The sequence below is a fragment of the Colletotrichum higginsianum genome, chromosome 6, assembly GCF_001672515.1.
Source record: "Colletotrichum higginsianum IMI 349063 chromosome 6, whole genome shotgun sequence".
Classification (NCBI taxonomy): domain Eukaryota; kingdom Fungi; phylum Ascomycota; class Sordariomycetes; order Glomerellales; family Glomerellaceae; genus Colletotrichum; species Colletotrichum higginsianum.
In genome coordinates, this window is record NC_030959.1 from 2,606,796 (window position 1) to 2,634,240 (window position 27,445).

The 27,445-nt window shown below is 56.7% G+C and overlaps 4 protein-coding genes across 4 annotated transcripts; 1 reads left to right on the forward strand and 3 right to left on the reverse strand.

Moving 5' to 3' along the window:
• Positions 1-6,276: 6,276 nt before the first annotated feature.
• CH63R_09185 (GATA zinc finger) lies at positions 6,277-7,896 on the forward strand (the record flags this gene model as incomplete). Its single annotated transcript, XM_018304159.1, has 4 exons — positions 6,277-6,308; positions 6,420-7,290; positions 7,347-7,649; positions 7,714-7,896. 4 exons carry the CDS (start codon positions 6,277-6,279, stop codon positions 7,894-7,896), a joined length of 1,389 nt encoding a protein of 462 aa, XP_018156182.1.
• Positions 7,897-13,056: 5,160 nt separating this feature from the next.
• CH63R_09186 (uncharacterized protein) lies at positions 13,057-13,312 on the reverse strand (the record flags this gene model as incomplete). Its single annotated transcript, XM_018304160.1, has 2 exons — positions 13,057-13,111; positions 13,155-13,312. 2 exons carry the CDS (start codon positions 13,310-13,312, stop codon positions 13,057-13,059), a joined length of 213 nt encoding a protein of 70 aa, XP_018156183.1.
• Positions 13,313-14,328: 1,016 nt separating this feature from the next.
• On the reverse strand, positions 14,329-14,799 carry CH63R_09187 (uncharacterized protein; the record flags this gene model as incomplete). The annotated part of the gene is made up of 1 exon (XM_018304161.1): positions 14,329-14,799. One exon carries the CDS (start codon positions 14,797-14,799, stop codon positions 14,329-14,331), a length of 471 nt encoding a protein of 156 aa, XP_018156184.1.
• Positions 14,800-22,348: 7,549 nt separating this feature from the next.
• Positions 22,349-25,036, reverse strand: CH63R_09188 (glutamate-cysteine ligase; the record flags this gene model as incomplete). The annotated part of the gene is made up of 6 exons (XM_018304162.1): positions 22,349-23,407; positions 23,476-24,187; positions 24,437-24,591; positions 24,726-24,791; positions 24,884-24,956; positions 25,026-25,036. The coding sequence occupies 6 exons, from the start codon at positions 25,034-25,036 to the stop codon at positions 22,349-22,351; spliced, it is 2,076 nt and encodes a 691-aa protein (XP_018156185.1).
• Between the last annotated feature and the right edge of the window lie 2,409 nt (positions 25,037-27,445).

Sequence of the window (27,445 nt, forward strand, 5' to 3'; positions counted from 1 at the left end):
AGCTCTGGCGTCCCCGTTCATCGCGGATGCACCGAGACGGGGATTTGCGATGCGCTAACGGCTCATTAGGAAGGACCCCTGATACCTATCAACAGCGTTGGTGTCCAGATTATAGGCCCAAGCTGAAAGTGGCGTTTGCATACCGGTGAGGTGTGCGAGTGACCACGTTTGGGTGTTGAAGACGAACACTATGGTGTGCATGCTGATCCTTTCATCCTGGACGCGAGAATAGGGCATTCAGGGCGCTAGACCATCTTGTTTCTGGATCGATAGGAGCCGTCATGACACAGTGGAAGGGCACCAGGCCAAGGGTGCCCGGGATGTTGCAGAGACCTTCATTGGCTTGCAGTGCGAGACTATCGAAGCGTTCCGGACGAAGTCAGGTAGGGCGGTAGGTAGGCCAGTTGCTTTGCATCGTCTACCGAAGGCGGACCCAGGTGGCAGGAATAGACGACCTCGTACGCGTACGATGCAGTCTGAGGTGTGGCAAACGAGGGCAAAGCTGCGGCGGAGGAAACCAACAGGTTGGCATCACCACTAAGGGTCGACTTGCTGGCTGGCGCGCGACGGGGAACACAGAGAAAACACAACGAAGTGGCCGACTCGCTGTGTGTCGCCGAATAAGATGGGGCGCGCTGGTCCTTCGAACAGTATGTCGCATGTTGATCTCCACGTCAGATTGCCGGGGGTACGACTTTAGTCGTGGCCCTCTGTATCGGAACCTTGGGCAGACGACGTTTGGATAGCGCACTACCTCTCTGGGTGACCAGCCATTCCTTATGCATTGACCTCTTCGCCCAGTGCACCGTATAGCAGGGGGAACCGGCCATTCAGACAGGAGCGCGTGTTTGTCCAAATCTCATGGCCACTCGGGAAGTGGCATCGGCGACAGCGGAGACGGAGGGGCAAGATGGTGATGGCGATGACAATGATAACGCAAGACGAGAGCGACCGTTCTGACATCTGCAGGCCGTCGAACGGTTAAACTAGATGCAGATGGGGGGTAGAGGGGCGGATAGTGGTTGCAGCAGGTAAGCAATAACAATGTGCGGTGCGACCAGTTGGAAGCCAGCAGGACGGTGAATCCTGATAGATGTGAACTATCACAAGGCCAACACCTATCGACCAGATTGTCGGAGTGAAAATCTGACAAACAAGGCTCGGCAGCGCGAGATGACGGGGTGAGCCGGGGGGGCTTTGAGTCTTGCGGCACGTCTGAGCATAAGTAGAATCTCGGTCAACGCCCGCCAGCCGTATGCGGCCTAGATAGCAACAAAGGCGTTGAAGACATGGCGAGATATGACGTACGGGTGGTTGGTGCAGAGGGGGGGGGGGGGGGGGGGGGGGTTCAACGATGGCGTCTGTTTGTCTGCCAGCCTGTTAGTGTACGAATAGTGTATCCGTCAGGCAAGACTAAGCGACTTGGGCATCGGGATGCAATCATTTGGCCGTCTACGCCTTTGGCGTGGGCTGTTGCGTCTGCGTCTGCCTCGGTGTCGATAGTGGTGGGGTAGTGCTGGTGCTAAGCGGATGCCCAGCCGGAAATACGATCTGTCGTTGCGGTTGGTCAGGTTGATTTTCTGCTCCGACCCCCCTTCCTCGACAAGGCCGGAGAGAACGGCGATGAGGTGAGGGTGACACAGGCCGAGGGACGGCGGCGCACCGTTGGAGGAATTGGAGAAGACGAAGGGACGAAAGGAGCGGGGCACTCACCACACAATCTAAGCGGAGGCAAAGCGGAGTGCTGGGAAGTTGAGAAGTTGGGAAGGGGGGGAAACAAGGAAAGTGGGCTAGTGGAGAAATGAGTATACAGCGTGGTGTTGCGTGGATGCGGAAGGTGCGAGAGCGCACGAACAGTGTCTGGAAGCCCCAGATGGATCTAGATTATGTAAGGGGATGGGCCTACCCCGATCCGATTTTCATCTTCTGAGTTCTTGCATTAGGCCACAAGGCAGCAGGGAGACGGCCATAGCATCATCCAATGAAAATTTGGATCCGTCGGTCAAGGTTTTGGTTCATTCCGACCCGTTACCTACAGGAAGCAATAGATACGTACCTTCATTTACCTTGCCAAGATGCTTAGGTCATGTACCAGGTGTACATCGTACAGCGACTTGTCTGGGCATCCACATCTGTCAAACTGTTAGGCAAGCCCGGGCATCCAGGGTGTTTCTCAACCTTACGCATACAGGGCTTCCAGAACTACAGCACGTGGCCACAGTAGGGGAGTGCACCGTGGCTCCCAAGGTCGATGTACACTAGTACAACTTCTTGTCCGAGGCATTCTCACACCTAGGCAGGTAGACATCCGTACTCCATACGGAGCACTACCTTAACAATACGGGTGTCTCCGCCCCTGTCATTCGAAAAACCAAATTGCCAACCGTTCCCTTTCCCATTGAGGTTGAGGCACAACCCCACTCACTAGTCAAGGCCTTCAAGACAGAGGAGAGCAGGCCACACACGCATGGTAGATGGAAAGGGAGGAATGAAGGGAAGAAGGAGGTAAGGGGAGAAGGAGCAAATTGCCTTAGTTCCCCTTTCCTTCCTCTCAGGATGGACAATGACACACGGGCGCGGGCCAAGTTTGGGCCGAAGGTGGCAAGAGACGGGAACGGAAAGAAGCTTGGGAAAGAAGCTTGGGGCCCCCGAAAACTTATCCCAACGTCAGCCTGGTCACCTCCGGACCTGGGTCCGGGCTTTCGCTGACCTCCTCCTAGTCCCAGTCCCAGCCCCAGTCCCCTCTTCGGCGCCGTCGCTTGCGACTGGCTTGTCAGTTGTCGCCCTCCATCGTCACCCTCAAGCTCTCAAACATCACCCACTGCGTATTGCCTGCAATGGGCTCGCTGCCCATCATCATTTGGAATCGCCAGACATGACATGACCAATCTTACCCACTACCCCTACAGTCAATCCGACCGGCATCTATAGCTTTGGCCGGTCTTTTTACCTTATTCTTTTGCTTCACTTTTCTTCCGTCCGACGCCCCATCCAAACTCTCCAGGGATGTTTGGCAAGACAAAAGTCGACATGCGGAGCATCGACCATGATTCCCTGTTCAGATACTGACTCTGGTCACGGATACATCTGTCATCCAAAATGCGTAGTCTATCGCCGTCGTCGACCATGCGGATGGGGGAACATGCGACATTTGCGACGAGCAACATCATGATGGCAAGGAAAGGACACTTCAAGGCATTGCACGACATGCTCTACTTTGCTGCATCCGATCCCTGACGCCATGCCTCTCTTTTAGCGTTTTCCCAGTTCCTCTTAATCGATGCCCCTTCCACTGCGCATCTCATTCTCGACGGGACTAGAGAAAGTCGCCGCAAGCCTCGTGCCATTCATTGCTAGGAGAATGATGGATCTCGGACGGAAACAACGACTACCTCCAAAGACAACGCGCCGATTCCATCACGCGTCAGACCTTCGGCACCATCCAATGCAATGCACCACTGTCTCGGCGTCTCTGACTCTACGAGCATTTGCACACTTGCTTTCCTATCGTGCCTAGAATGTGCGCCAGGTGGCCGAGCACCACACCACAAACGGGCGCAATTGCCCGTCCATCAATCCACCATAGCCGCTGCCACGCCCATCTAGCCAACATCACCAACCATGCGGCATATTTGAGCTGAAGCTGGCTGGGATGCCGCTACGCTCTCCCCAGTGGCCACTGATGACACTGACGAACGTCCCGACCCTTCTCTTCCCCCCCTGCCCAGCCGCTGACCCTCCCCTCGACCAGCCCAATCTGCGATCCAGTCGTCGCAGCGGGCCAATTACCGTGGAACGTCTCCCCTGCCCCGATTCAATGGTCCCCAAAAGTCGTACCATTTTCATCCACGATCAGAGATTGCCAAACTCAAGGCGCTACCATTATGCTGAAAGTCAGCAAGTCAAACCTTAAGGTTGGCCAGGCTCCTGGAAGATCCCTCGACTTTGGTCTTTCCGAGCACACAGAAAGATGCGTTCGTGGGCGTCGTTGGTTTCGACTGCTAGAATGCTATTGCCGCTGTGTCCGCTACAGCGGGTTCGTATAGACGGTCCGAAATATTGAATCTGCACAGCTGACATCAAACGTTAAGTCTGGGTTGAATGGTCGCACCACGTATCTCGTCAACCGACCACAACAATGCTTACAAAGGGTATTCTGGCGTGAAACTCTGAATGAAGCCCATTTGCACAACAGTCAATCAATCGACCTTCTGTCGCCGCCAACCTGGCCCCCTCCCCCCTCTTTCTCATACCCCAGTCCGCGACTGGACGAATACTTGGACAATACGATGCGTTACCTGAGGTCCTTGACACCCCCCTGTCCACACTGACCGGTACATGCAAAGGCACCCGCATCTCCTCCCTCTGGCCCATGGCGGCTTCCAGTCCAACACACCGCACATCTAGTCCCGGGCATTGGTGCCTTGCCCCTGTCCTCTCCACATAACCCCAAGAACACCACACGACACCTAGGGAAAGATCTTGTCCCTCAGGAGCAAAGGGAACAAGGACGTGCCGTTGAGAACTTGAGGCATCGTACCCAGGCCTCGATGCCCTTGCTCTTGCGCGGGTACCTCTACACACACATCTGGTCTCTGTGCAAATACAACATCCACTCACACAACAGGGAGTCCACACCTGCTCTTGAACCGAACTCAAGGGATTCATGGGTCTGAGCAGTGTTGGCAGATCTACACTGTGTTCTGTACTACACGTACTTACAGAGTAACATAGGTAGGCAGGCATCCAACCCCGGACCACAGGGACGGCAGTATGTATCTACGAATGCTCCCTAGTATCTGAGAATATGCAGTATAGGACGCTCACATATTCGGGTGTGAGGACTCGGTCGCTGATCTCACTTTTTCCACTCATAACTGGCACGCTCGCGTTTTCTCTCTAACCTCTTCCCCTCGCCCTCTCCCATTTCCTTCCTTTCTCTTCCTCCCTCGCCCCTCCCTTCACCACCGAACCATCCCATCCCACTCCCTCAAGCAAATCTTACTGGTTTGACTTTGTAACCACCGAGTCATCCATCACCTACGAAACCCACTCGATCGGTGTCAGATTCAGATCCAAGGCACGATCTCAGCAGTGAGACGCACAACAGCCGATAGCGATCGCGCGCCTAGTTCGGCCGACGGCTTCCATCACGCTTTACACGCGCCGCCATATCTCTCGTCTTCTGGCATAGACGCCTCCTGGACTATCGCTTCCGTACCAAAGCAAAACGGGACGACGACGACGACGACGACGACGACGACGACGACTCCTTCTCCCTCTCGTCCTGTCTCTTCAGCACTCGTTGTAAAGTGCGCCCGCTTTCCAAGGCACTAGACCGGCATCAAAAAGCAACGGCATCGAAAAGAAATCATAAATTCCACAAGCCCGCCCCAGGTCCACGGTATTTGGGACAGCTCACGCCCCCCTCGTCCTGCTTTGCTTAGAGCTTCACTCCCAGACCCCGTCGAAATATCGAGGCCACCCCAACTAGCCCCCAGCGACTGATTTTAACAGTGTATGTGTGCGTGTGCGTGTGTATAGTGTGGTGTGTACTGGAGGAAATATTCGAAGAACAAAAAGGCCGCCACAAAAGGCAGCGGGCGTGGTAACTTGGCCGACGCTAGGCCGATTTCCCCTTCTCAGCCCTCGGGGCCTTTTCTCAACCTCCACACGCCCAACCGGAGCCAGCAACACCCCCCCCCCCCCGGATCTCTCTGACGCCCCCCCTTCCCCTTTTAGTCACACCCCTCCCCTCCCCCCTCCACAAGAAAGAGAGATACATCCGGTGACCTTTCCCGTCCCGCCACCACGCAACACACGCGCCCGATAGCTTGATCAGATCTTGCCTACCGGGTACCCAGCTGGAGAGGAGAGAGAGAAAGAGAGAGAGACAGGTCCAACCAGCCTAACCTAACTTCATCTCCTAAACCCAGGCCAAGCCACCCACCACACCACACTGTCTCTGGTTTGGTTTGGTTTTTTGGTCGCCCATTTCTCACTTCTTCTTTTGCCTCCATCTTTTTTTTTCTTCCCCTTCCTTGCCTGCCTTTTGTTCTTACATGACTCTGAGCCTCCCACCCATCAACCATCTCCCTATCATCTCCACCCATCTACACCAAAACTTCGCCGGACTACTGTCTTGAAGCCGACCTCACGGGCTAGACTCGCTCTATCCCCCCTCACGCTTTGGCCGCACATTAGATGCACAGAGGCTCGTAGATTGCATCTGGGGTTTCTGTTCACCATATCAACTGTTCTCCCGGCAAACCCGCTATGGAAGCGGGCGGATCTGGTCCTAGGCAAAGGTTGGTTCCATCCTCCCGCCGACGCCCCCTCCCGTTCATTCATCATTTCGCTGGTTCCCCTACCCCCCTCCTTCGAGATCAGACATTAACCAGATCCTTCCCATTTAACAGCCGTCCACTCTCTGCCAGTCATCCTGATCGCTTTGAGCCTCGTCATCCTCCACCAAGAGAACCCCTCGACCGACACTACCGCGACGGCCCCGCCATGGCGACCGCAGCCCTTATTAGCCCAAGCTCGACCCATTACGGCCATCCCTCATCCTTCTCTTCTGGCTATCACCACCCAACTCCAGGACCTAGTATCGCAGGCATGATTTCGCCGATTGAACCTCGACGACCTTCGGACGAGTCTGAGACCCCTCATCGACAGTCGCTTCCTTCGCTCTCCGAGGTCATTTCGGGAGCCAAGCCCGGCCCTTATCCGCCCTCCCAAGCGTCCAGCATGTCAGGCTCCCAGAGCTTTCCTTCGCCCTTCGCACCTGGTCCGCCGCGGTCCTACGCCGAGTCTTCGACCGACAAGAACTCACCTAGACCTCCTCACCCCGTATCGACGTATGCGCCCAGGCAAGACGCCCTGCCGGCCATGTCAGATCCTCCAAGACCTCCACCATTCGGTGGCCGGCCACCCGCGCCCTTGAGCAGCTTTTCTGCGACTCAGCCCAGCCCCCCTCACAAGTCGGAGCACATGCGTGACATCGATCCCAGGGCCCCCGAGCCTGCCGGCCCTTACGCGCAACACCAACCGCCGCCGCCTCCGCCGATATACCCTCACCAAAGCCAGCTCCCGCCGGGACAGGTTCCACTGCCGGCGTACCCTGTCTCGCCTCGTCACGGCGGTCCGCCGCTGCCTTCCCCGTTTGAAGCGCAGCGTCCCGCAGCCCATGCTGAAGAGGCCGAGTACAGCTCCGGGCGCCCTCAGTACGATCGTACCCTCGTCACCCGTCACCTGGATGCTTGGGGATACCAGGACTGTCTCTCTAGAGTGAGTGGCCCCGCTGTGAGCACGTGTCCGTTAAGCTTACCAATAAGTACTCTCAGATGGCTGGATCCGCAAGGACGATCTATAACTTTGCCGAGGCGTATGGCAGAATCGCGGCCGAGCAGCACGGTGGCCACCCTCTGCCTGATCGGCTTCCCACCGAGCGGGAAGTGATGGAAATGTTGGATAACGTGGACTATATCCGAAACTCGCTGGACTCGGTTCGACAACTCATCAAGGAGAGTGAACAGCGCGTACGGGCGGCCGGCAAGCAGAAGGGCTACGAGGACGAGGACATGCCGATGTACGACGGCATGAATAAGAACAACTACGGCATGACGGAAGTCAAGAAACGACGAGGGGTAAGTCTGCTCGAGACCCTAGTATCACGCGAGATAAGATTTAGAAGCTGACTTGATGCAACAGAGGGCCGCACCTCCAGGGAGATGCCACAGCTGCAACCGAGTCGATACGCCGGAATGGCGACGAGGACCTGACGGCGCCCGGACGCTTTGCAACGCGTGCGGTCTGCACTACGCCAAGTTGGAGCGGAAGCGTCAGCTCGAAGCCCGACAAATCCGTCCCAAGCCCTCTGACGAGAGGAGCTAACACAACGTTGACTGACCTGGGGAAACTCGGAACTTCAACAGTACATACTGCGATGGAAAGCTTTCGTGGGCTGACTCTGCGGCCACGGACTCGTCGCCGATGCTACATCGTATTCGGGTCTGTTCACACCATCACACGGACACACAAACCTCGGATACCCCCGTATCACCGACTGGCACCTCACCAAACGAACAACGCCCGTACTGCGTCAACTTGGAGACAGTAGTTACAACACTCTGTCCTCACCTCCCCTTTCTTACTTTTCAATACCCGGCGTCGACTTTCCACACGTTTTTGATTGTATATATCCCGCTCTTCACCACATTCATCGGATAGGCACCGAAGGGACAGGGCATTCATCTGGCGGCGTTAACCACCTTTGTGACTACGACACTTTCGTTTTATCATCAAAATCATTCCATGTTCCGTACGGCGAGCGGGGACCCGGCTATTGTAAACAAAGGATTCGGCGCCACCCATCCACACAAAATCATCCACACTGCGCACAACGACATGCCTTGGAGCGAGCAACCGCAGACCGACAGTCGATCGTTTTTTCGAAGCAAGCTACAACGACATCTGAAACCTTCTTTTCTCATCCTTTTCCTATTTTACGTTTTTCCTTGACTGCTGTCGGCAAGGGTTCCCCTGGCGAATCGGGACAAAATGGGGGGGAGAGAGAGAGATGGCGAGAGCGTGAGAGCATTTTCAAACAAGTCCCTTTGCGGACGGAAAGTAGACAAGGACGTCGGCGTCATGTGGCAGAAAAGAGTCGACAGCTTGGATTGGCGCAAGGCCCCATTGGATTTCCATGTTTGCTATTTTCCTTTTTCTTTTCCCTCTTTCCTCTTTACAATCATCCACGGTAACCGGTGGGCAAGAGAGCAAGAGAACGCAGATTCCATTCGGGCTACGGGCTGTGCAGGGGCGCACACCGAACAGTTTTAGCTGAAATCTTTTATTTAATTGTATGAGTAGCCAGGAGGGGGCGAGATACCATGGGAGGAGGCTACGGCGGGGAAAAGGTAAATCACTTTTAGGGAATGGATGGATGGAATGTGAGGGAGGAAGAGGGGATCATTGCGTATTCCTGCACAGGACGAGGGGGGGTGGTAACACAGACAGAAGATCCCAAGGGGGAAACTTGAGAAATGAACCCGAGAAAGACTTTGTGTGGTTTCAAAAAACACCTGTTCTTCCCATATGAAAGTGGCATGCCGTGAATCATTATTCCGACGTATGTAGCAGACAACGACGTGGGGGTCTATTTCGGGACATGCTATCTAGGTCTGGGCAGTATGAGAAAGATGGACAAGGGTGGCAGCGAGGACGACGCTCCGGCGAGGCAAATTGACCGACACGCCCGACCGCCCCGCGCCTCCGCACTCCTTGCTGCCTCAGTAGTTCCCGCTCGCGACCGGCATCTGATCGGGTCTCAAGGAGAGGAACGTGTGAGATCTGAGCTGGTCAACACTTGATGGGCAGGTGACGATGGCGGTGGGACTGAGATTCTAAGCCTGGGGGGGTACTTGTCAAGGGGGGGGTGTGGTGCAGTGGACGGTGGTGAACGTGTGATGTGCGGGAGCGGGAATCTCGGGTGGATGTTGGTTTACATGAAGATGTGAGAAGTGACCATAAGGGTCCTTTGAACGTCATGCCAGGTCGGTCGTTTTTCTATTATGGACGAAATCTCTTTTTTTTTTTTTTGGGGGGGGGGGGGGGGGGGTTGCGGCACCGGAAAGCTTGACGGACAATGGACACTTGGACGGTAGACGGCATATCAACAGACCACGGACGCATGTATGTATGTGCTGCTTGCCTGGTATTTGCTACGGAGGATGTTGCTCCCTCTCCTTTCTTCAAAGGAATGGGAGGACCCCCCCCCCCCCCCCCCCCCCCGTGACGAAGTTATACCCTCCTACCACTCAATATCCCGCATCGTCTCCTCCGGGAGTCTTATGCTGCCAGGGAGGCCGGGCTCTCGCGTAGAATGCGAAACGACGACGATGACAATGACACCATTAACGTACGTTCATATAACACTCCCTCCTCGGTCCTGCTTTCCAGAAACATGCTCCTTGAGCGATGTTCGCCCTGGCCGGGTGGGGAGAACGAGAAAGGGAAAGGGGAGGGGGAAAGGGACCCTTGCCGGCCGGCCCTGACTCTCTCTCAGTCTTCTCGGGGGGGACCCGCGCGTGCGCGTCTGAGCTCCATTTAGAGTAATAGCATAATTCCCCTCTCGCGCTTATGATCCCGTCGTCGTCGGGGAAAGCCTCCCTGCGACACCTCTATAGCTTACGGTACCTTTATCTCCCACAGCACCTAGGGGCACGCACGCACACACACACGCACTTTTTGAGTAGGGGTAGACCCTGTTTCCTGTCAAGTGGATAGCTCCGTCCCTGATGGATGCCGTCGGGGAGCCGGCATGGTCCTTGTTGGAGTGCTGCGGGGAACGAGACGGGGTGGCGGCGGCGGCGGTTTTTGGTCAGTTGTCACGGTGTCTGGTCTGATCTCTAAGATGAAGAAAACTTGGCGTCTCTCTCGCCCCCGGGGCTTGGTTCGTTCGTCCCGTTCGTTCGCCTGCTGTTGTCTTGTATCATGTGTGTGTGTGTGTGTGTGTGTGTGTGGTGATCATTTCAAAAAAAGATGATTCATCTGACAGGACGGCATCGGAGAGACGATCTACGGATACATAGTTTGCCCCGCGTGGCAGACGATCCAAAGATCCGACCGAGACAACAGCAAATAAGAACAAAAACAAAAACAAAAAGTCAAACCTCCAAGGACGGGCACAGAGAAAGAGAGAGAGAGAGAGAGAGGTCGAGGGGCACGCGCCCCACCGATCTTGTGACACAGTTGCGCTCGCACACACACACATGACGGGGAGTGTATGTAGGTAGACGTGGTAATGGCCGAGACGGGGAATAACCTATATGTGCGTGAATCCCCTCTCGTGTGTATACAAGTAAGTGTAATGATGCGTATTAAGTCGACTTACGCCGGATGGGAACATCCCCCAGGAAAGAAGGCAACATGTGGCACAGGAAGAAGCCCCCCCCCTAGATCGTAGAGACGGGTAGTCTGCTTGTTCATATCGGCGTTCGTGGGACGTCGTACGGAGGAACACGGTCCAGTATCGTGAGCCTCGTTTCTCCCCCACCAAGGGTTCATCGGCCCCCCCCCTTATGGTTCGTCACCAAGCGTCACGGCTTCGCGCGCGGATTACACGGCAGAGGGGAGGGAAGAATGGGAGGCCGCATTAGGTTGAAGGGAGGGGAGGGAGGGAGAGAGAGAGGGGAGCCGGCAGCATTCGTGCATCGGCCGTAGCTCACGACGGGCTTGCGTGCCGTGCGTCGTCACACAACCAGCAACTCTTGTTTTTATTGTGTGAGTGTATATGCGTGTGTATGTGGTACCTCCAATATCATGCTCCCCTCCTATTGTGGTGTCGTTGGAAGGAGGGGGGGGAAGAAGGAAAAAAAGGATAGCGGAGCCGAGGTGTGTGGTATGTGTGCATCTTCCCGCTGACGTGCCACAAAGTGCGGCAGCGAAGGGGGAGGGGGGTGGGGCAGACAAAGTTACCGATGGGAAGATTTGCCTTCTCTCTCTCTCTCTCAAACGCACACTCTCTGTCTGTCAAGTGGGTGGTTTACGGAGTCGGAGGACGACGGCACATATGGTGTTGTTGGGGGTCTTTTTGTGGTATGTGAGCCGTCGCATTTGGTGATGTGTTCACCTCCCGCTGGCCACCCATGACAACAATAACAACAAGAACAACCCAACCAACTCTATATGTTCTCTCCCCCACCTCTGTTTTCGCCTCGCGTCTTATTTCCCCGGTTGTGTGTATCTATCGTGTATCTGGGCGATTTACTTTCCTATCTCGATCTCCCCCTCCCCCCCCCTCTCCACCCCCGTCCCGTCCCCCTTTCCTCGTGCCTTTCTCGCCGGGGGAATTGTTTCCGCCTTTTCTCGTCTAGCTAGAAGAGAAGCCTGAAGTCTCTCTCCCTCTTTTTTTGTTTTGTTGTTGTTGTTGTTGTTGTTCCCTTTCTCATGCGGCTTCTAGCGCCTCACCCCCCCCTACCTAGCCATTCTGTCCCGCCTCGCGCGTGTGCAGAAACGACGTAAGATGACCAAACGGGGGCGGCATCTCGGCTGGGGGGGGGGGGGCGGGGGTTGTCTCGGTCCGGAGGGGAAGGGTATCCAACCAGCCCCCCCTCCCGAGAGTTGTCAGATTGTCAGTGAGATCTGGAGAGCTTGGCATGTGTCAATCACGGTGTTGTTTACAAGGGGGTTGGTTGGTCGAACACCTTGTACATAGTACAGAAGGATGTGTGGTTTTTTTGGGGGGGTTTTTTGATAGATTTCCCTTATTATCATTCAGCCTTTGTATGGTGTAATGTGTCGGCTTCCATGCCCGTCGCGGTCCCTCCCCCCCCGGCGGGCAGGCTAGCTGCCATCATGCATCATGCCGGGAGGGAAACGTCGGTCCGTGGATATCTATCTAGACATGCGGGAGGGGGGAGTCATGTCCCATGTTCCGACCATCCGATATGCTTTTCCCTTTCTTTTCGAGAGAAGGAGTTTCTCGATCGTCCCCCCCCCCCCCCCCCCCCCTTGTCCCGTTCAAACAATGCCAAGATTAGCGTTTCTATACCACTCCAACCGAAGGAGAGGGAGAGCAAGAAAAAGGAAGAGAGCATGGATTGAGATGCGGCCCATGTGGCGCGTGAGGGAGGAAGAATGTTCGTCGAAAAACCGCACGCATGTCGTGACGTTGCGCACCACCGGCCGTCGCTCGCGTGCGGCTTAGACGCGCGCCGGTAAGGGGGGCCGTCAGCAACAAACAACTCACATATCGCCTCCCCGAGAAACTGCGAGTTCTGTTGCTCGGGTTGTCAGAGAACGTGCCTCGAAAGAAAGAGTGGAATTTTACTCGTTTCGTTTCGTTCTCTTATTCTTCTTCTTCTTCTTTTATTTTCTTCCTTCTTGATTACCTCTCTCTCTCTCCCGCCATCCACGAGGCATGGCGTGCGAGTCACATTCCCGGGTTCCTGAAATGGACTGGTTTTGACTTTGCCCGTGTTTGAGAGCTTGTCAGCAGCGACATCTGGCGGAGAGGAGGATTCCTTCCGGTGGTAAAAACCTAGACGCAGGTTATCGCTGGGAATTCTCGAACGATGCGCGAGGCATGAAGGTCAGCATGCCTTTACTTCACGTGTAATCAGTGTACACACAAACACACACACACACACACACGCTGCTTGCCGGCTGCTGCACTGCTACGACGTCTCACGTCCCTCTGCTCGCCCGGGTCGCCTCGCGTGTACAGGTACGCATGCGCAGCGCTGGCACGTGTGTGTGGCGTCTCCTTATCCGCCTCCTCTTGTTTCCCGTTCTCGTTCTCGGCCATGCTGATGGGGATGCTGCTCATCTTCATCCTCATCCTCATCCTCAAGCGCCACGGGCGTTTAAGACGAACCTCCCGCCACAGTTGGCTAGGCCATGTAATGTCATGTTCTCACAAGCGTGGTGTCAAGGGGCGCACGGGCGGAATCGCAGCCTTGCTCCCTCGCCCGTTCAATAGTGTTTGGCACCGCCGCCGCACCATCCAATCCTGTGGCCGCTCGTTCATGTGGGCAGGCAAAGCGGCCATCCGTGTATACAAGTAGTGCGTATGTATGTGTGACCCTTTGCCTGGCACGGACCAGATTATCCTTCTTCCAGGACATCAAGAAAAAAGACACACAATTCGAACCGAGAGATTAAATTATATTAAAAAAAAAACCCCCCAAGGCCCGGCTTTGCGCTACACTGCTGGCGCATGGCTGCCTGGCTATTGTCACTCTGCCGTGGTCTGACAACTGAGTGTAGTTAGGGCTGTGCGACGGCATCAGAGTCAAGGCCTGCAAGCAGGCGCATCTGCATCTATTCAAGATCTATGTTTCGCCCTGTGCGAGCGCCTTGCGGCCATCAAATGTTGCACTGGTGTTGCATGGTGTCGAGAAGGCACCCCCCCCCCCCGGGGTGAAGGGTCCGTCGACTGAGTCCGGACGGGGGTTGTTGCTGTTCTAGCCAAGCCGGCGCGCCCGGGCGGAGACGAAGAACGACGGTGTCTGCCATGAAGGGGGGCGTTTGTGCCTTTGTGCTTCAACCGAGAGAGATGGGGGATCGTGAACATGTCTGGGGAGGACTGGTGTGATGTTGACGAGGACGCATGTCGGCGAGGATCGAGGCCAGGGGGGGAGGGAGGCAGAGTGGGCTCTTTGACCAGGGTGTGCAGCTCTCACCGTCAAGCACCTCGTGGCAGCCTCAGCGACAGTGCCATGACTCCTGTCATGGGGAGAAGACGCTCCGCTGATAGCATTCCAGAAAGTGTAAGACACCCCCATCCGAGCAAGCAGTCAGTCAGTTAGTCAATCAATCAACCTAGAGGATTGAAACTTTGACGCCCAACCTTCGTGTTTGCTTGGACGAGGCGAAGATGTCCGTCCCTGCCGAAAGTTCTCCCCCCTCTTTGGTGTGGATCAAGTGAATCTCGCTTGGGGGGGCAAGGGGCGCTTGTCCGGGAAGGGGACATGATCGATCCTCAGATGAGATGCCGAAGGACGATCTGAGGCGGAATTGGGAAACTCGGGGTTTCCTCTGTATGTACTGTACGATGTATTCGTATGCAGCAGGGACCCCAAAGTCTGATAGCCGCGAGCCGGCGCCGCTTGAGGCCCGCTTGGCGGGCGTGCGAGTCATTTCGAGGTTGCGGACGTGCTTCTTGTCCCCAACTCCAATTCCAATCTCGGCCGATCTCTGAGAGTCATTGGGCATTTCCTTTTGAGTTTGGCGGCGGCCCATGGCAGAGTTGGGTGGGGTGGCCGTCCGCCGGGCGAAGGCGTAGGGAAACATATTTGCCATCATCAAGCCTCCTTTGAAAGTGGATATGACCGGGGGCGGAGGGAAATGGAATGGACTCAACGGAGGCGGTCAAGACAGAGTTGCCCGTGCCATTGTTTGGTTTGGTTCCAGCGTTCCAAGGTTTGTTCTGGACGACACCACCATGTGGCATGGGGGCGGCATGGCGGAGCTGAGAGGGACAGAGACGAGACACACGATGGCGTGGCAGCGAGACTAGGACGGATCGTGTCTCGTTCTGGTGAGGTCCGCAAGTGCTTCAGCTAAGGGGGAGTAGTCATCTGGGAGATTGAGAAGTGATGACGGCGGAGCTAGGGCACGCGAGGCGTTGTTGGATCGCGGTATCGGTTCCGCTTCCCTTTGGAGCATAAGTCGATGGATGGTGTTTGCTGTGCTGGATCTGAGTCCATCTGCCGGGGGGGAAAGGGAGGGAGGGGGCGTCAGATGCTGGATGCCCGAAGCTTCGTCGAGTATGATAATGTTGCGGCCGCAAATTGCTTTTCCTCGGCAGGTTCCTTGACTCTCGGCCCGTGGTAGCGATGATGTCGGAAAAAGGCCGCCTCCCTCCTGGTGTCTCGCTTTGGAAATGCCTTGGGCTTGGCGGTCTATTTTTCCATGTCCGACCAAGCTGACTTATGCGTGTATGTGCGTGCGCGCGCTCTTTTGCCCGTCATGGTAGGCGACTCGAATAACCGTGTGCAATACGGACACAAAGTACAGTCAATGGAAACTCAAGTAACAACCGTAAAGATACGGCTCTGCGGCACAACGTTTGGGTGTGCCTTCAGATGCACATCTGGGGGGGAGGGAGACCCCAGGCCGAGGTGTCATCGCAGCAACCCTGAACGGAAACCTTGCAGAAAAAGCGCCGGCGCGGACCCGAAACCGCGGTCGTTCCTGTTGACGTGGGAAACCAAGGAAACAGGGGGGGGGAGGGTTCACTTTCGACAATGGGCGTGAATAATGCCTTTTAGGACCATCATTTCGCGCGGTCTTGAGGAGTTGACATGAGTGGATGTGGGGTGGACAATGTGCTAGACGCATTTTGTGCTACAGGTGTTTGCTGCTGCTGCTGCTGCTGCTGGTGCGGATACATTGTGCCGTTTGTGCTCTATGCGATGCTGCATTGGTTGGATGGCACTGGGGAGAAGGTTTGTGCTGAACAAGTCGGACGCGTACAAACACACTGAACAGGCAGCACCGCGGGCACAGGGTGACCGGGGCGGAGAAAACCCAAAAAATCAGATCATCCTACAGGGTTCGCAGCTCGATCGCATCGCGGAAGCTCTCTGAAAATTCCCGGCGCTATTTTGGGTGGGCTGGTTGGGCTGGTTGGGCTGGTTGGCCGATTGGGAACTCTGTCTGCCTGTCTGTCTGTCTGTCTGTCTGTCTACGATGTATCTGCCCGCTCCAACGTGGTTACCTCGGACGGGGGGTAGGGGGTGAATGAGAGCGGGACTCGGTGTGAGACAGGGAATTGAGGGGGGGGGGGGTGAGATTGGACGCGTGTAGGGTGGAAGGTTTGGAGCGATACCTCGAGATACTTGTGCTGCAGAGCTGCTGAGAGAGGGCGCGATATGTGGAGCGTGGAGGAGGTCATTACCCAATTGGGGATTCGCGGGCCCACAGCGGACCCAGGCGGCTGCCCCGGATGCGATCGCAGATTTGCGTCGATTTGATTACGATTCACTTTTTGGGCGGGAAAAAACGGGGGTGGATCCTCCCAAGTCTCTGAAGTCACTCAAGTCAGGCATCCCCTCCCCTAACTCACTCGCGCAGGGCAGTCAGTTCAGTCAGTCAGATAGTCAGTCATTCACTCATTTCCTCACTCGCCCAGCGCTGCTGCTCCCTCTCTCCCACCACCACACCACACCACACCACACACCACACCCACCCGTTAACCCAGTTGTCGGCGCGCACCAACCAAGACAAGAAACACGACAGGACGAAGCGACCCTCCGTTTCCTGCCCCGAAAGACACATGGACAAACCAAAAAAAAAAAAAAAAGGTTCGTCCCATTCCCACGACTCGTGGGTGGCGTGATTTCTCGACTTCCCGCCCATCGCCAACGTCTTAGCGGCTTCATCACGTCCATGCCTTGCCTCCAGCGCCGACGACTCAGACTCAGATCCCAAGGTCGGCCGTCGCATCTAATTCGAACATCTACTTGCATCCCTTTCACGCATCCCCATCTCACATTTTTATTTTATTTACCGCGTCCATTAGCTACATTTACACCACCTCCACGCATCGATGTACACCCGCCTACCTGTATGCACTGCCCTGCCTGTATGCTCCCCACAGGGTCGACGGCGCGCTGCCATCGCAGGGTCTGAAACTCGTCGTGTTCTGGAACCAAGCCTGGCGACGGAGCTGTCTTTTTTTTTTTTTTTTTTTTTTTTTTTTGCGGTCATGGTGAGTGCACTTTGTTCTGTACACTACTAGTAGTGTGCTCGTAGACGCATCGTAACCCTGAACGGGAACGGGGTTCGAGACTGAAGACATCGCCCAGCCCGTTGGTCATCATGTCACGTATCAGACAAGCAAGGTATCGATCGACGTGGCTCCATTCCCATGCAAGATCAGGCACGATTCTCCACCTCGGTGAGAGTCGCCCGCGCCCAATCGCCGCCATTTCTTGCCGTGATGACGCTCTCTCTTCTCCCAAGATCCCAGAGCCCCCCTTCCAACCGATGAACACGAGGGAGGGGGCAATACAGGAGGAGAAACGCCTGTATCGCGCGTCCCACTCGTCATCCCAAGCCCGAGGTCAATGTACTTCGTCCGTACCATGTCCATGTCAGCCCCGTACCTTTTGCTACCCTGCTCTTCCTGGCCAACGACGACAGACGAGATGGACGGTCTGCCTTTTTCCCACCCCTTCCGCTGTCAACTATGCGGGAATCGCTGCGGTATCGGTGGAGCCTCCCCTTCCCTCGTCTAAGATGATGGATGATGGACCCGATCTTTGGGTCAGATGCGTATCCGAATATTGTGTGCATCCCGGACGGTTTTGACCGATACTTGTTCCACCCAGCAATGAATCTTGCTTCCGTTCCCACTCGCTTTCGGCGTGTTGATGAGAACCATGGTGATGCCCCCGGGGGGGGGGGACGACTCGCAAGGCGGTGGTTTGTCCAATGCGTTGCCTTTTCTTCGACTCCATATCCATCCATTCCCCTCTCGCTCAACTTTCATCCCGTGCACTACAGACACATGCAATCCATCTGTACCCGAGGCCTTCGGGTACCTCGGGACGTCCTTGTCCCGTTCTCACGGGCACACTGTACACTCCAGATCACCCAAACGACAACTCGGAGAGCACGAGAGCGACACCAACGAAGACAACGTCTCTTTTCTCTCTCTCTCTCTCTCTCTGTCTCTGTCTCTGGACCCTTTTGGGCAATCAGCTCGTCGCTCCCGGCCTGGTCTAGCCTCAAGCCACAATACCAAGACGCCGCCCGTTGCCCGTTGGTCTTCCATTGCTCTGGACGCTCGTTGGTACAAAGCATCGTGCGTGCTGCCTTTCGCTCCCTCCCATCTCCCCTCTCTCCCCCGGCCACGTGGGGTTTTCCCAAGCCGCCCCCCCTCCCCGAAACCGAAACCAGATAAGCTATGCTGCTCAGATCCCTGGATCTGGATCTCTATGGTCCGATTCTCTCGCTCGGCCCATGCATGCTTTCCACCAATTCGCACATACACTACGCACACATCGACGCTGTGTGGCACACGGTACGAATCCGCCCCTTAGCTTGTGTCCACGCCTCCAGCTGCCAGCACCATGTGGCCACGGATTCCTTGTCTGAGTCTCTGGCCATTTAAACCCCCCCCCCCCCAATTCACACACACACACACACACACACACTGACTCGGACCGCCAGGGAACGAGGGGACGAAAGGCACGCTTGCCGTATACGAGCCTGTAAGCAGTGTAAGTACGGCTGGACGGACCACATCGTACGATGTCGTCTAGCTTCGCCCGTCCATGCTTTCATCGCCGAGATCTATCACTCTCATTCTTATTCTCACTCTCACTCTCACTCTCACGCTCACTCACTCACTCTCACACACCCCTTACACCCCTTCTGGTCCTTGCTCCTTCGTTTCCCCATGCCCATACCCATATTCCACGAGGTCACCGGGCCACCCCCGGATCTGGTTGGATCTCATCAAACGATCTGACACCCGTGTGTTTGCGCAAGGGTACCGGGAGACGCTCCCATTCCGCCCTCTCCTGGCTTGCCCGCCCGCGCCTGCTACCACAGCCCAACCGGCTCGCCAATCTCACCCTCTATCTCTTCATCTCCCTCTCCCCCCCTCTCTCTCTCTCTCTCTCTCTCTATCTCGGCGGCAAACTGTCACACCTAGTGACGGGGACGGGATCGGAGCTCGTACCCTGCGCCAATGGGCCATGGCGGACTGTGATCCCCCATCTGACCTCTTAGCCGCCCCCGTCAAGAACTCTTCTTGACCACGCCTACCGGCTGCCAAACATGCGCAAACGTCGATCCAAAAGCCAGCCGCCGCCGGCTACTAGTTAGTTAGGACACGAACGAATCGCCAGTAGATCGAATCCGCTCCCATATTGACCAAACAATCCATCCTCTCCGTCAATGGCGTACGGCACACAGCCTTTACGAATACCTTCCTCCCTCCTCCTTCTCTCCCCGAATCACCACACGCACGCACACACACGTTCCAGCCCAGCCAGCTACGTCATAACTGTCCACCAATCGAACCATGGCGCCTCGTGGCCCATCCGTTTCCGCTTGCGGTTGCACACACCCTCTTACCCCCCTAAACAGCCCGCTTCAGCCTGCCCACACGACTTCCACGCGACATGTCAGAGAACTAAAGACCGGCGGCAGCAACGGCGCCTGCGCTCGTTCCCGAACACAGCTGGGAGCGTGGTCACATCTTCCCCCCCCCCCCCCCCCCCTCCAAAGAAAAAAGCAAAGAACCGTCACTTAGGGATATGTATGTGTGTTTACTCCTTTACCTCCGTCTCAGTCCCCTACGTCGCGTGGCGGCGACGCTATAAGACACACGAGAAGCGCAGGGAGAGGTAGTGAAAGGACGGGGGGGACCCCTTCGGGGTTCTGGACAAGTTCTGGACTCGGTTCTTCCATGCACCGCCGTTCAGCTCAGTGTCTCGTTCGCTCACGGCGGAGGAACTCCTGCTGCTACTGCAGTTTCTCCCTTGAATCTCTCGGCAGGCAGGTAGGGGGAGGGGAGGGAACGCCAGCGGAATCCTTCCAGATCATTTCGCAGTAGCTTAGTTTCTAGATGTTCGATCCTCAAAAGCGCCGCCCCCCCCCCAAGGGGGTATGATTGCGGTCCCGACTAGTGACATATCATCCCAGAGCGAGCGCGCGCGCTCGAACCGCCAGGGCTGAAGGACGACCGCGCCGGCGCCCCCTTGTGGGCGTGATCACTCAAGTCGCAGACAGAGACTGGCCTCCGGTTTGGACTTCAGTTGTCTGGAACAGCTCTCTAAGACAAGCTCAGCTTCTACCCATGTGGCCGTCCTGCGAGTAGGACGGTGCATCGTGCTTGGGCGAAAGCAGACAACTCGTCCACAGTGTTAGTTTATTTGCACAGGTTTGCGCGCGTGTGTGTTTGTGTACTATGGGTGTGTGTACGTTTGTCTTACAACGCGGGCTTGGGACACATGGCGCGGTCCTTTTCCTACGTCGACGTGCCACGACCCGGAACTCGCCTCAACGTGGCTCTTCTCGCCCACCCCCTCATCCCCTAGTTAATACGTAGTTTTTGTGGCTTCCGTATATCCCCAAGAGGAATGTAGTCGTGAAATCACTTCATCTACCAGCAAATTTGCCCCACGAGGGCGGCGGCGGGGGGGGAAGCGATCTGAGAACGCCCCCAGGTAGCGAGCGGACCGGCGTTGAGGCCGTCGACGCCATGGCGTCCTGTCATGTCATGGAGTTGGGAACGCTACAGCAGTAGCGGCAGGCATGTAGGGCCTTCACGATGCATGCTCGCGAGATTGAAGCTCTTTTTCGCAGGAACATGGACCGAACCGCGGGTGTAAACCTACCGTACCCCGTCCCCCCATCTCATCCCCCCCCCTCCGATCCCCCCGAGCACAGGATCGAACCTCGTGTGGGATGTGATCCAAGACACACATACATAGAGAGAGAGAGGATGAGAGATACGCGGCCATGCGGTTTCCAGTACGGAATGGAAGTCTTGGTCCCCCCCCCCCCCCCCCCCCCCCTCCCTCCTCCCAAAGCCTCCCTTCCCGCCTTCATCATACGAAAAACAAACTCCCCCTGGTGTCGATTTCAGTTGCTAACAGGGCGAAAAGAAAATGCCAAGGAGTACGACTGACGTGGGTGCTTCTCTCCCTTCCCTCCCTCCCACACACGCAGACACACAAACACACCCCTTCACTCCAGGAGAACCGGTTTTCCGGGTCGAACAGGTCCCTAGAACCCGGGAACGGGGAAGAAGAGAAGACTCGGGCCAAAACGCCATGTGCCATTGTCGTCTTTTTTTCGTTTCTTTAACCCCCCGTCTCGCTTGGCTTTACGGCCGGTTTTCTCAGCCGGCCCGGTCCCCTTCTTCTTTCGCCGTGATCTCCCTCCCCCCCTTTATGACAAGATTTATCGGAGTGGGGGTATATCGGAGCAAGGCAAGTAGAGTGTCCCCCCCCAAGGGGTGTAACGATCCAGACGAAGCCATCTGATAGCCTGTCTCACTCAGCTCTTTTAGGGCGGCGCCTTGAAGAAGCTCGCGAGATGAGTCCCCCCTCTTGACGTCCATGATGCTGAATGAATATCACCGGATCAGGAACGGGGGGGGGGGGTTCCAAGAATGATACCCAACGACGTGAAGCTGGCTCACGCAGCTTTGGGCGGCCGTCGAAGAGAGGAATGGGATTGGGGGGAACCACCTGCCTTCAGACCGGATTCATCCCCCTCCACCCCCCGTGGCGCCTATAAGTGACGTGGATATCGAGAGACAACACCCAGCGGTGGCCGGTCAAGCTCCCTAACTACATGGATCTCCCAGATCCAGTCACGATAGCGACCCGTAGTCCTCTCCACCGCCCTCCCCTGATCTTAACGATAGGGTGTTCCCCCGGCGGATCGGATCGGGTTAGTGACGCCTCGTCGAGGCATTCATGGGACCCAGCCACGTGTCTTCGGCTCTCCGTGTGAAGAGTACGCATACTCACATGCTCACACTCATACACACTCACTTGCTCACCTCCTTGCTCTTCCATCGAGCGAAAAAAGACCGTGTGCGGCTGATACCGCCCACGGCTCTCTCTCTCTCTCTCGACGTTGTCATGGGAGGCGTCCGTTGAGGAATTCACAACGCTATCTCGATATGCATTTGAGTCTATGTGATGTTGATTACCTAGAGGAAATTCCTGTCTACGGGCGCCGTATATCGACCAGCTGTGGCTGAACAGCGGCGTACACACCCTGCTGCCTCTCCCCGACCCGAGTCTCGGCACAGCCTCAACGACACCCACCCCCCTCCGTCTGAGCTCTGCCACACCCGGAAGCACGCTCACGCCGAACCCCCGCAGCCCCCCCGGCGGAAGTTACCGAGCAACCGCGGCAGGCCGTGGATATCGAGCCCTGCGAACCCCTCACCAGCCGTCTCGCGCTCGCCGATGGCGATGACGGCCGCGATGATGTCCTTCTGGATGTCGTCGCCGACGACGCTGTCGTGCCGGTACGCCGGGTGCGCGTCGATGAAGTTGCGCAGCCAGCGCGCCGCCGTGTCGAGCTCGCCGCTCGCACGCCGGCTGATGAGCCGCAGGTAGGTGTCCAGCTCGCAGCGCGTCTGCACGTCGACGTTGACGCCGTCGAGGTAGCTCTCGACGAGCGGGATGAGGCCGGGGAACCCGGTGCCGGTGGCGTCGCCGTCCGGGCTGCCGTTGATGATCTCGTTGACCGTCATTTCGGCGTACTCCTCCTCGACGGGGAGGAAGGGCGTCGGCGGGCGGCTGGGGTGCGCGGAGCCGGGCCGCGAGCCAGGCCGCGACTCGGAGTCGCCGCCGAGGTTGTTGGCGCGGTGGCGGCTGGCAAAGGGGTTCTTGCGGAAGAAGAACTTCTCGGCGAGGACGGCGTCGACGGCATGGGCGCGCTCCATGTTCTCGTCGACGCGGGGGATGGGGATGTAGAAGTTCAGGTCGAAGGAGAGGATGGCGCGCGTGACGAGGACCATGAAGACGGAGAAGGCGGCGTTCTCGAAATCCGTCAACTGGATCTCCATGGGGCGGAACTCGACGCGCCAGCCGATGCTGTTGTCGGCCGGAGGGGGCTTGAAGCGCATGTGCTGCCAGTTGGTCGACTGCAAGTTCTCGAAGTGGTCCGTCTTGCCGAGGTCCAGCTCCTGAAGGTCCTCCTCGAAGACGACGATGGGGTCGCGGATGAAGAGGTGGGCGAAGTGCGTCGCGAGGCGGTCGTCCATGCCGCCCTCCATGAGCTTGGCCTTGATGTCCTCGTCGATGACGAGGTCCGGCGACAGGTACTCGGGCCGCAGGCGCGGGTCGGTCGAGATGTAGGTCGAGTTGGAGGCGTAGCGGGACTTGGGTATCCGCCAGCGGTCGTTCTTCAGGGGCTGTTCGTTTGGTCAGTCAGGTCCAGTGGACGATCCGTAGTAAAAATCAGTCTTCGTCTTGGTCTCACCTTCTCACCGAGCTCCTCGGGTGTCCTGCAGTCCACGGCCCGGCTGATCTGGTTCCACCGCACGTCCGTGTTGGCGAGGAAGCCCTTGTAGACCGGGGTGGCGGCCGTCAGGGCGAGCAGGATAGGGCCCAGCGGGCTGAGCTGGTCGTACATCTTGCGACCCTCGGTGATGTTCTTGGCCTGGAAGGTGATTTGGAGGCAGCAGCTGCCCATGCCGAAGGCCATGGCGTCCATGTGAATGAAGTTGTCGGGGGCGGCGCCGCCGGTACGGACGTCTTCGTCCTCGGGCCAGTTGTGCAGGTCGTAGTTGACGGTCGGGTCGCGCCAGGGGTTCGGGGTGTTGCGGTCGTGGAAAACGGGCACATTGACCTGGACCTTGCGGCCGCGGCGCCAGCGGATGTTGGCAGCGAGGGTCGGGAAGCGGATGTGCGGGTTCGCAATCTCGTCCGGAACGAACTGGGAGCGCAGCTTGGGCCCAGAGGGCGGGTAGTAGGGTTCCGTAAAGTCGCCGGGGCAGCCGATACGCGGGAACGTGGTGAGGGTGATGGGGTATTCGTTGGCGTGCATGTGGTCCTTTGCAATCTTACGGCGAAGCTTCATGTCGGGCTCGACATCGAGGAGCTCCTTTAAGCCGATGCCCCAGGGCTTGCCGGGGGTCGCCTCGAGCATGAAGCGGCCAAACTCGGGGTGGAAGACGGGGAGGGTTACCGATCTGGGGCGGGGTCAGTCGGGCGGCTCGGCATACGGTCTCCCTTGTGGGAATGGGTGCACGAGAGTGGAGGTGAGAGGAAATGTGAGTAGGAGTGAATTAGAGTGAGTGGGAGTGAGTGAAAGTGAGTGCGAGTGATTGAGTGAGTGAGAAGGGAAGTGAGTGCGAGTGAGTGAGTGAGTGAGAAGGGGAGTGAGTGAGTGAGGAAGTGGGAATGAGGGTGAGTGAGGGTATGGAAATGAGAAAACATACGATTTCCCCCGGGCGACGTCTTGCAGGTCGGGCACGCAGCCTCCCTCCTTCGCGAGGTCGGGGCTCTCGGCGAGCGCTGTGAGGATCTCGGCCTGTCTGAGTGAGAGGCGAACCTTTGGGTCATCCTTGGAGTAGGTGACGACCAGATATTCAACCTGGGCCCAACGGGTCAGCCGGGAGGGGTCTCATGCAGCATACGGCTCGGAAGGTATCGAGCAGCCCAAGTCACCATCAACGACAAGATTCCCCGCTCCAACCTCGTAAGCCATCTCACACGGGCATGACGTACCTCGTCTCCCCAGAGCAAGGCGTCGCGCTCCTTGCTCTTTGCTTTGTTCCATATCTCCAAGAGTTGCTACGAAACTGGCATCAGCATACAAAAGTCATCGCGGAACCGGCCCGGCCGTGTTTCGACCGGAAGAGGAGGAGGAAGAGAGCGTCTCGAACCTTGATACCCCACTCCCGAACCTGTCCGGCGCGCTGCTTCGCATCGGGCCAGTCTAGGGCGGTTCCGAGGGCTCTACAATAGGGGTTCTGTTAGGGCCCTGTTCAGACTACACAGTATCGAAGGGCATGCGCGGTGACTTGCAGGAGACCCATGGTTGCGGTGATGCGGTTTGCTCTGGTGTCGTAGTAGGCGGGAGGGGGAGGGATGTGGTTGCGACTGCGGCTGCGGCTGCGGCTGTGGACGCGGCTACGACCGGGTTTGCCTGGTGATCGGCGTTTTCGACGACGACGACCGAAGAAAAAAGCTTGTCGAGGTACACGCCGAATCGAAGAGACGTCAAAAAAAAGGGGAGGGGTTCCGAAGCAACGATTACTGGTTGGGAAGGCGGCCGTTATCAGACCGAAGTTACTGGCAGAATATCAAGTCGACGTAGACCGTTCAGCAATAGGCCGAGTTATTGTGACGACGACCTCTATGGCCCTGTGAGGGGTGGTCTTTTTTGGGCGGAGAGGGAGGGGGAAGGGGGAGGGGGGGGGGAAGAGGGATGTGATAAGACGTCAGACGATAGACCAGGGGCCTTGGCTCACGATGCAGGGCAGAGCAAGGCAAAACAAGGCGAAATAGGCAGGGCGTCGTTCGTGGGTCCGGTGTCGCGTGGGATTTCTTCAGCGCCTTGCGATTGCGCAATGGGCTGGGCGGTTCGTTGGTCGAATGGGGAGCCCTTGTCGCCTGGTTAAGGTGGTAAAGGTGGAATGGAATGGTGGAATGGTGAAGTTGCGGCTCAGCCCGATATCGATGGCGGCGGCGGCGGCGGCGGCTGCGCTGCGCTGCGGTTGTGGTGGGGGAAGGGGGGGGGTTATGGTTTGGGTTTGGGCTCCGAGTTTGGTTCTAACAGACGAGGGGTGCTCCGCTGGTGAGGTTTAGATCACGTCAACATTGGAAAGAGGACAGACGGGATTGGGTGTTTCCCAGGAGACGAGAGTTCTAGAACGGGACAGGCGGGCAGAGAGAGGAAAGAGGAGAAAAGGAAAAGGAATAAGGTATGGTAAATGCGCCGTTGAGCGAAGGGCGCGTTTGCGATTCTAGTGGGGGGGGGGCTTTAGAGATTGATTTTTCTCTATTTGCCGTTTTTTTTCTCGCTGGGGCTTTTTCCCTTTTGCCCCTCCTTTAGTTAGGTTGCTTGGTGTTTGGCGTCGCGGGACGACCGACGATGGAGGGGTAAAATGGAGGGGTTGATTAGAAATCACATGCCGCTTTTGCTTAGGGATCTTCCGTGTCTACCTACTTCGGGGGCCGCTGTAACTGTACAAAGCATTCTATCACTATACTTTTTGGTGTTTTGGAGGGATTTTAATTAGCCCCCTGGACGTGGGGTTGAGCAAAATGAATTCCGGCAGTCGGAAGGGCCGAGGGGCACATCTTCGGGATGAACGCGACAGCCGGCAGCATCTGTTCGTGAGCTCGGTTGAAGAGATTGCTTCGACCCTGGAACTCTCTCTCTCGTCTCGGTGGTTGTCCGGCATTCACACTTTTCCATGGCTCGACTTCACTCGCGGTCGAGGTTGCATGCAGGCAAGACGGATAGGCCATCTCTTCCCGGTGAAGTCCACTTGTTTCAAAAGGGCCTCCTCCCAAACGTCGAGGAGGAGGGATTGGATGACGTGAGATTGGAGTAACCGGGTGGTGGATGGAGTTCGGACACACTGGAGTCGTCTTTGACGCCGTAGTGATGGCGGGATGACCCGGACTTTTTTGTGAAACACAACCACTTCAACAACATTCACTCCTCGTGAGTTCCTGAAACTGATGAGCATCATGATCATTCCCCTATATCAACGTCCGATGATGCGGTGCGCCATGTGCTTTCGTACGGTTGGTTCCCTTTTCACAGCCGACTGGCCGACTGATCGGCTCGCCAATAAGTGGGACCAGTATCCGGTTCGGGCCCACTTCGGAACGCTCAGCCGGGGGGACGTGCAAGCATTACCGAAGGCTTGTATTCATACCGTACACATGACCAAACAACCTCTTCTTCCCTCGGGATGTCGAAGGGGTCATATGTCTACATCATTTTTGCAAGGAGAAAATTTCCAGTGGGTTCACCAAGCTCCATTTGAACCATCCTCTCATGTGACTCGCTGTGCTCCTTTGCGCCCGAACCCTCACCAAACCGTTGGCAAATGACCAAGGTTAAGCAAGCGCTTAAGCGATAACCCCTCAATACAGCATGGCGGTCGTGTATATCACCGTTGAAGCGAGACAGAACATGAGCCCGAGAGCATCAGAATCGGTGACTCCCTCGTATCCGGATAGTGATTGCACAAACATCGGTCAAAGCATGAGGACAGCGGAATTGGCACCACAAGAGCGACTGTCAGCCACGCATTCATTGGCAACCCCGTGAACGTTATACAGTAGTCACGATTCGGAACATGACATCTCGCTTATGTTGGCTCCGAAGAACTACTGCGAGAGTGCCGTCGTGCCTCTGCTGTGCTTCACAATAACAAGTGCACGAAGGAGAGGAACAAGGGCCTCCGTCCTTCCATCTTGGGCGCGGT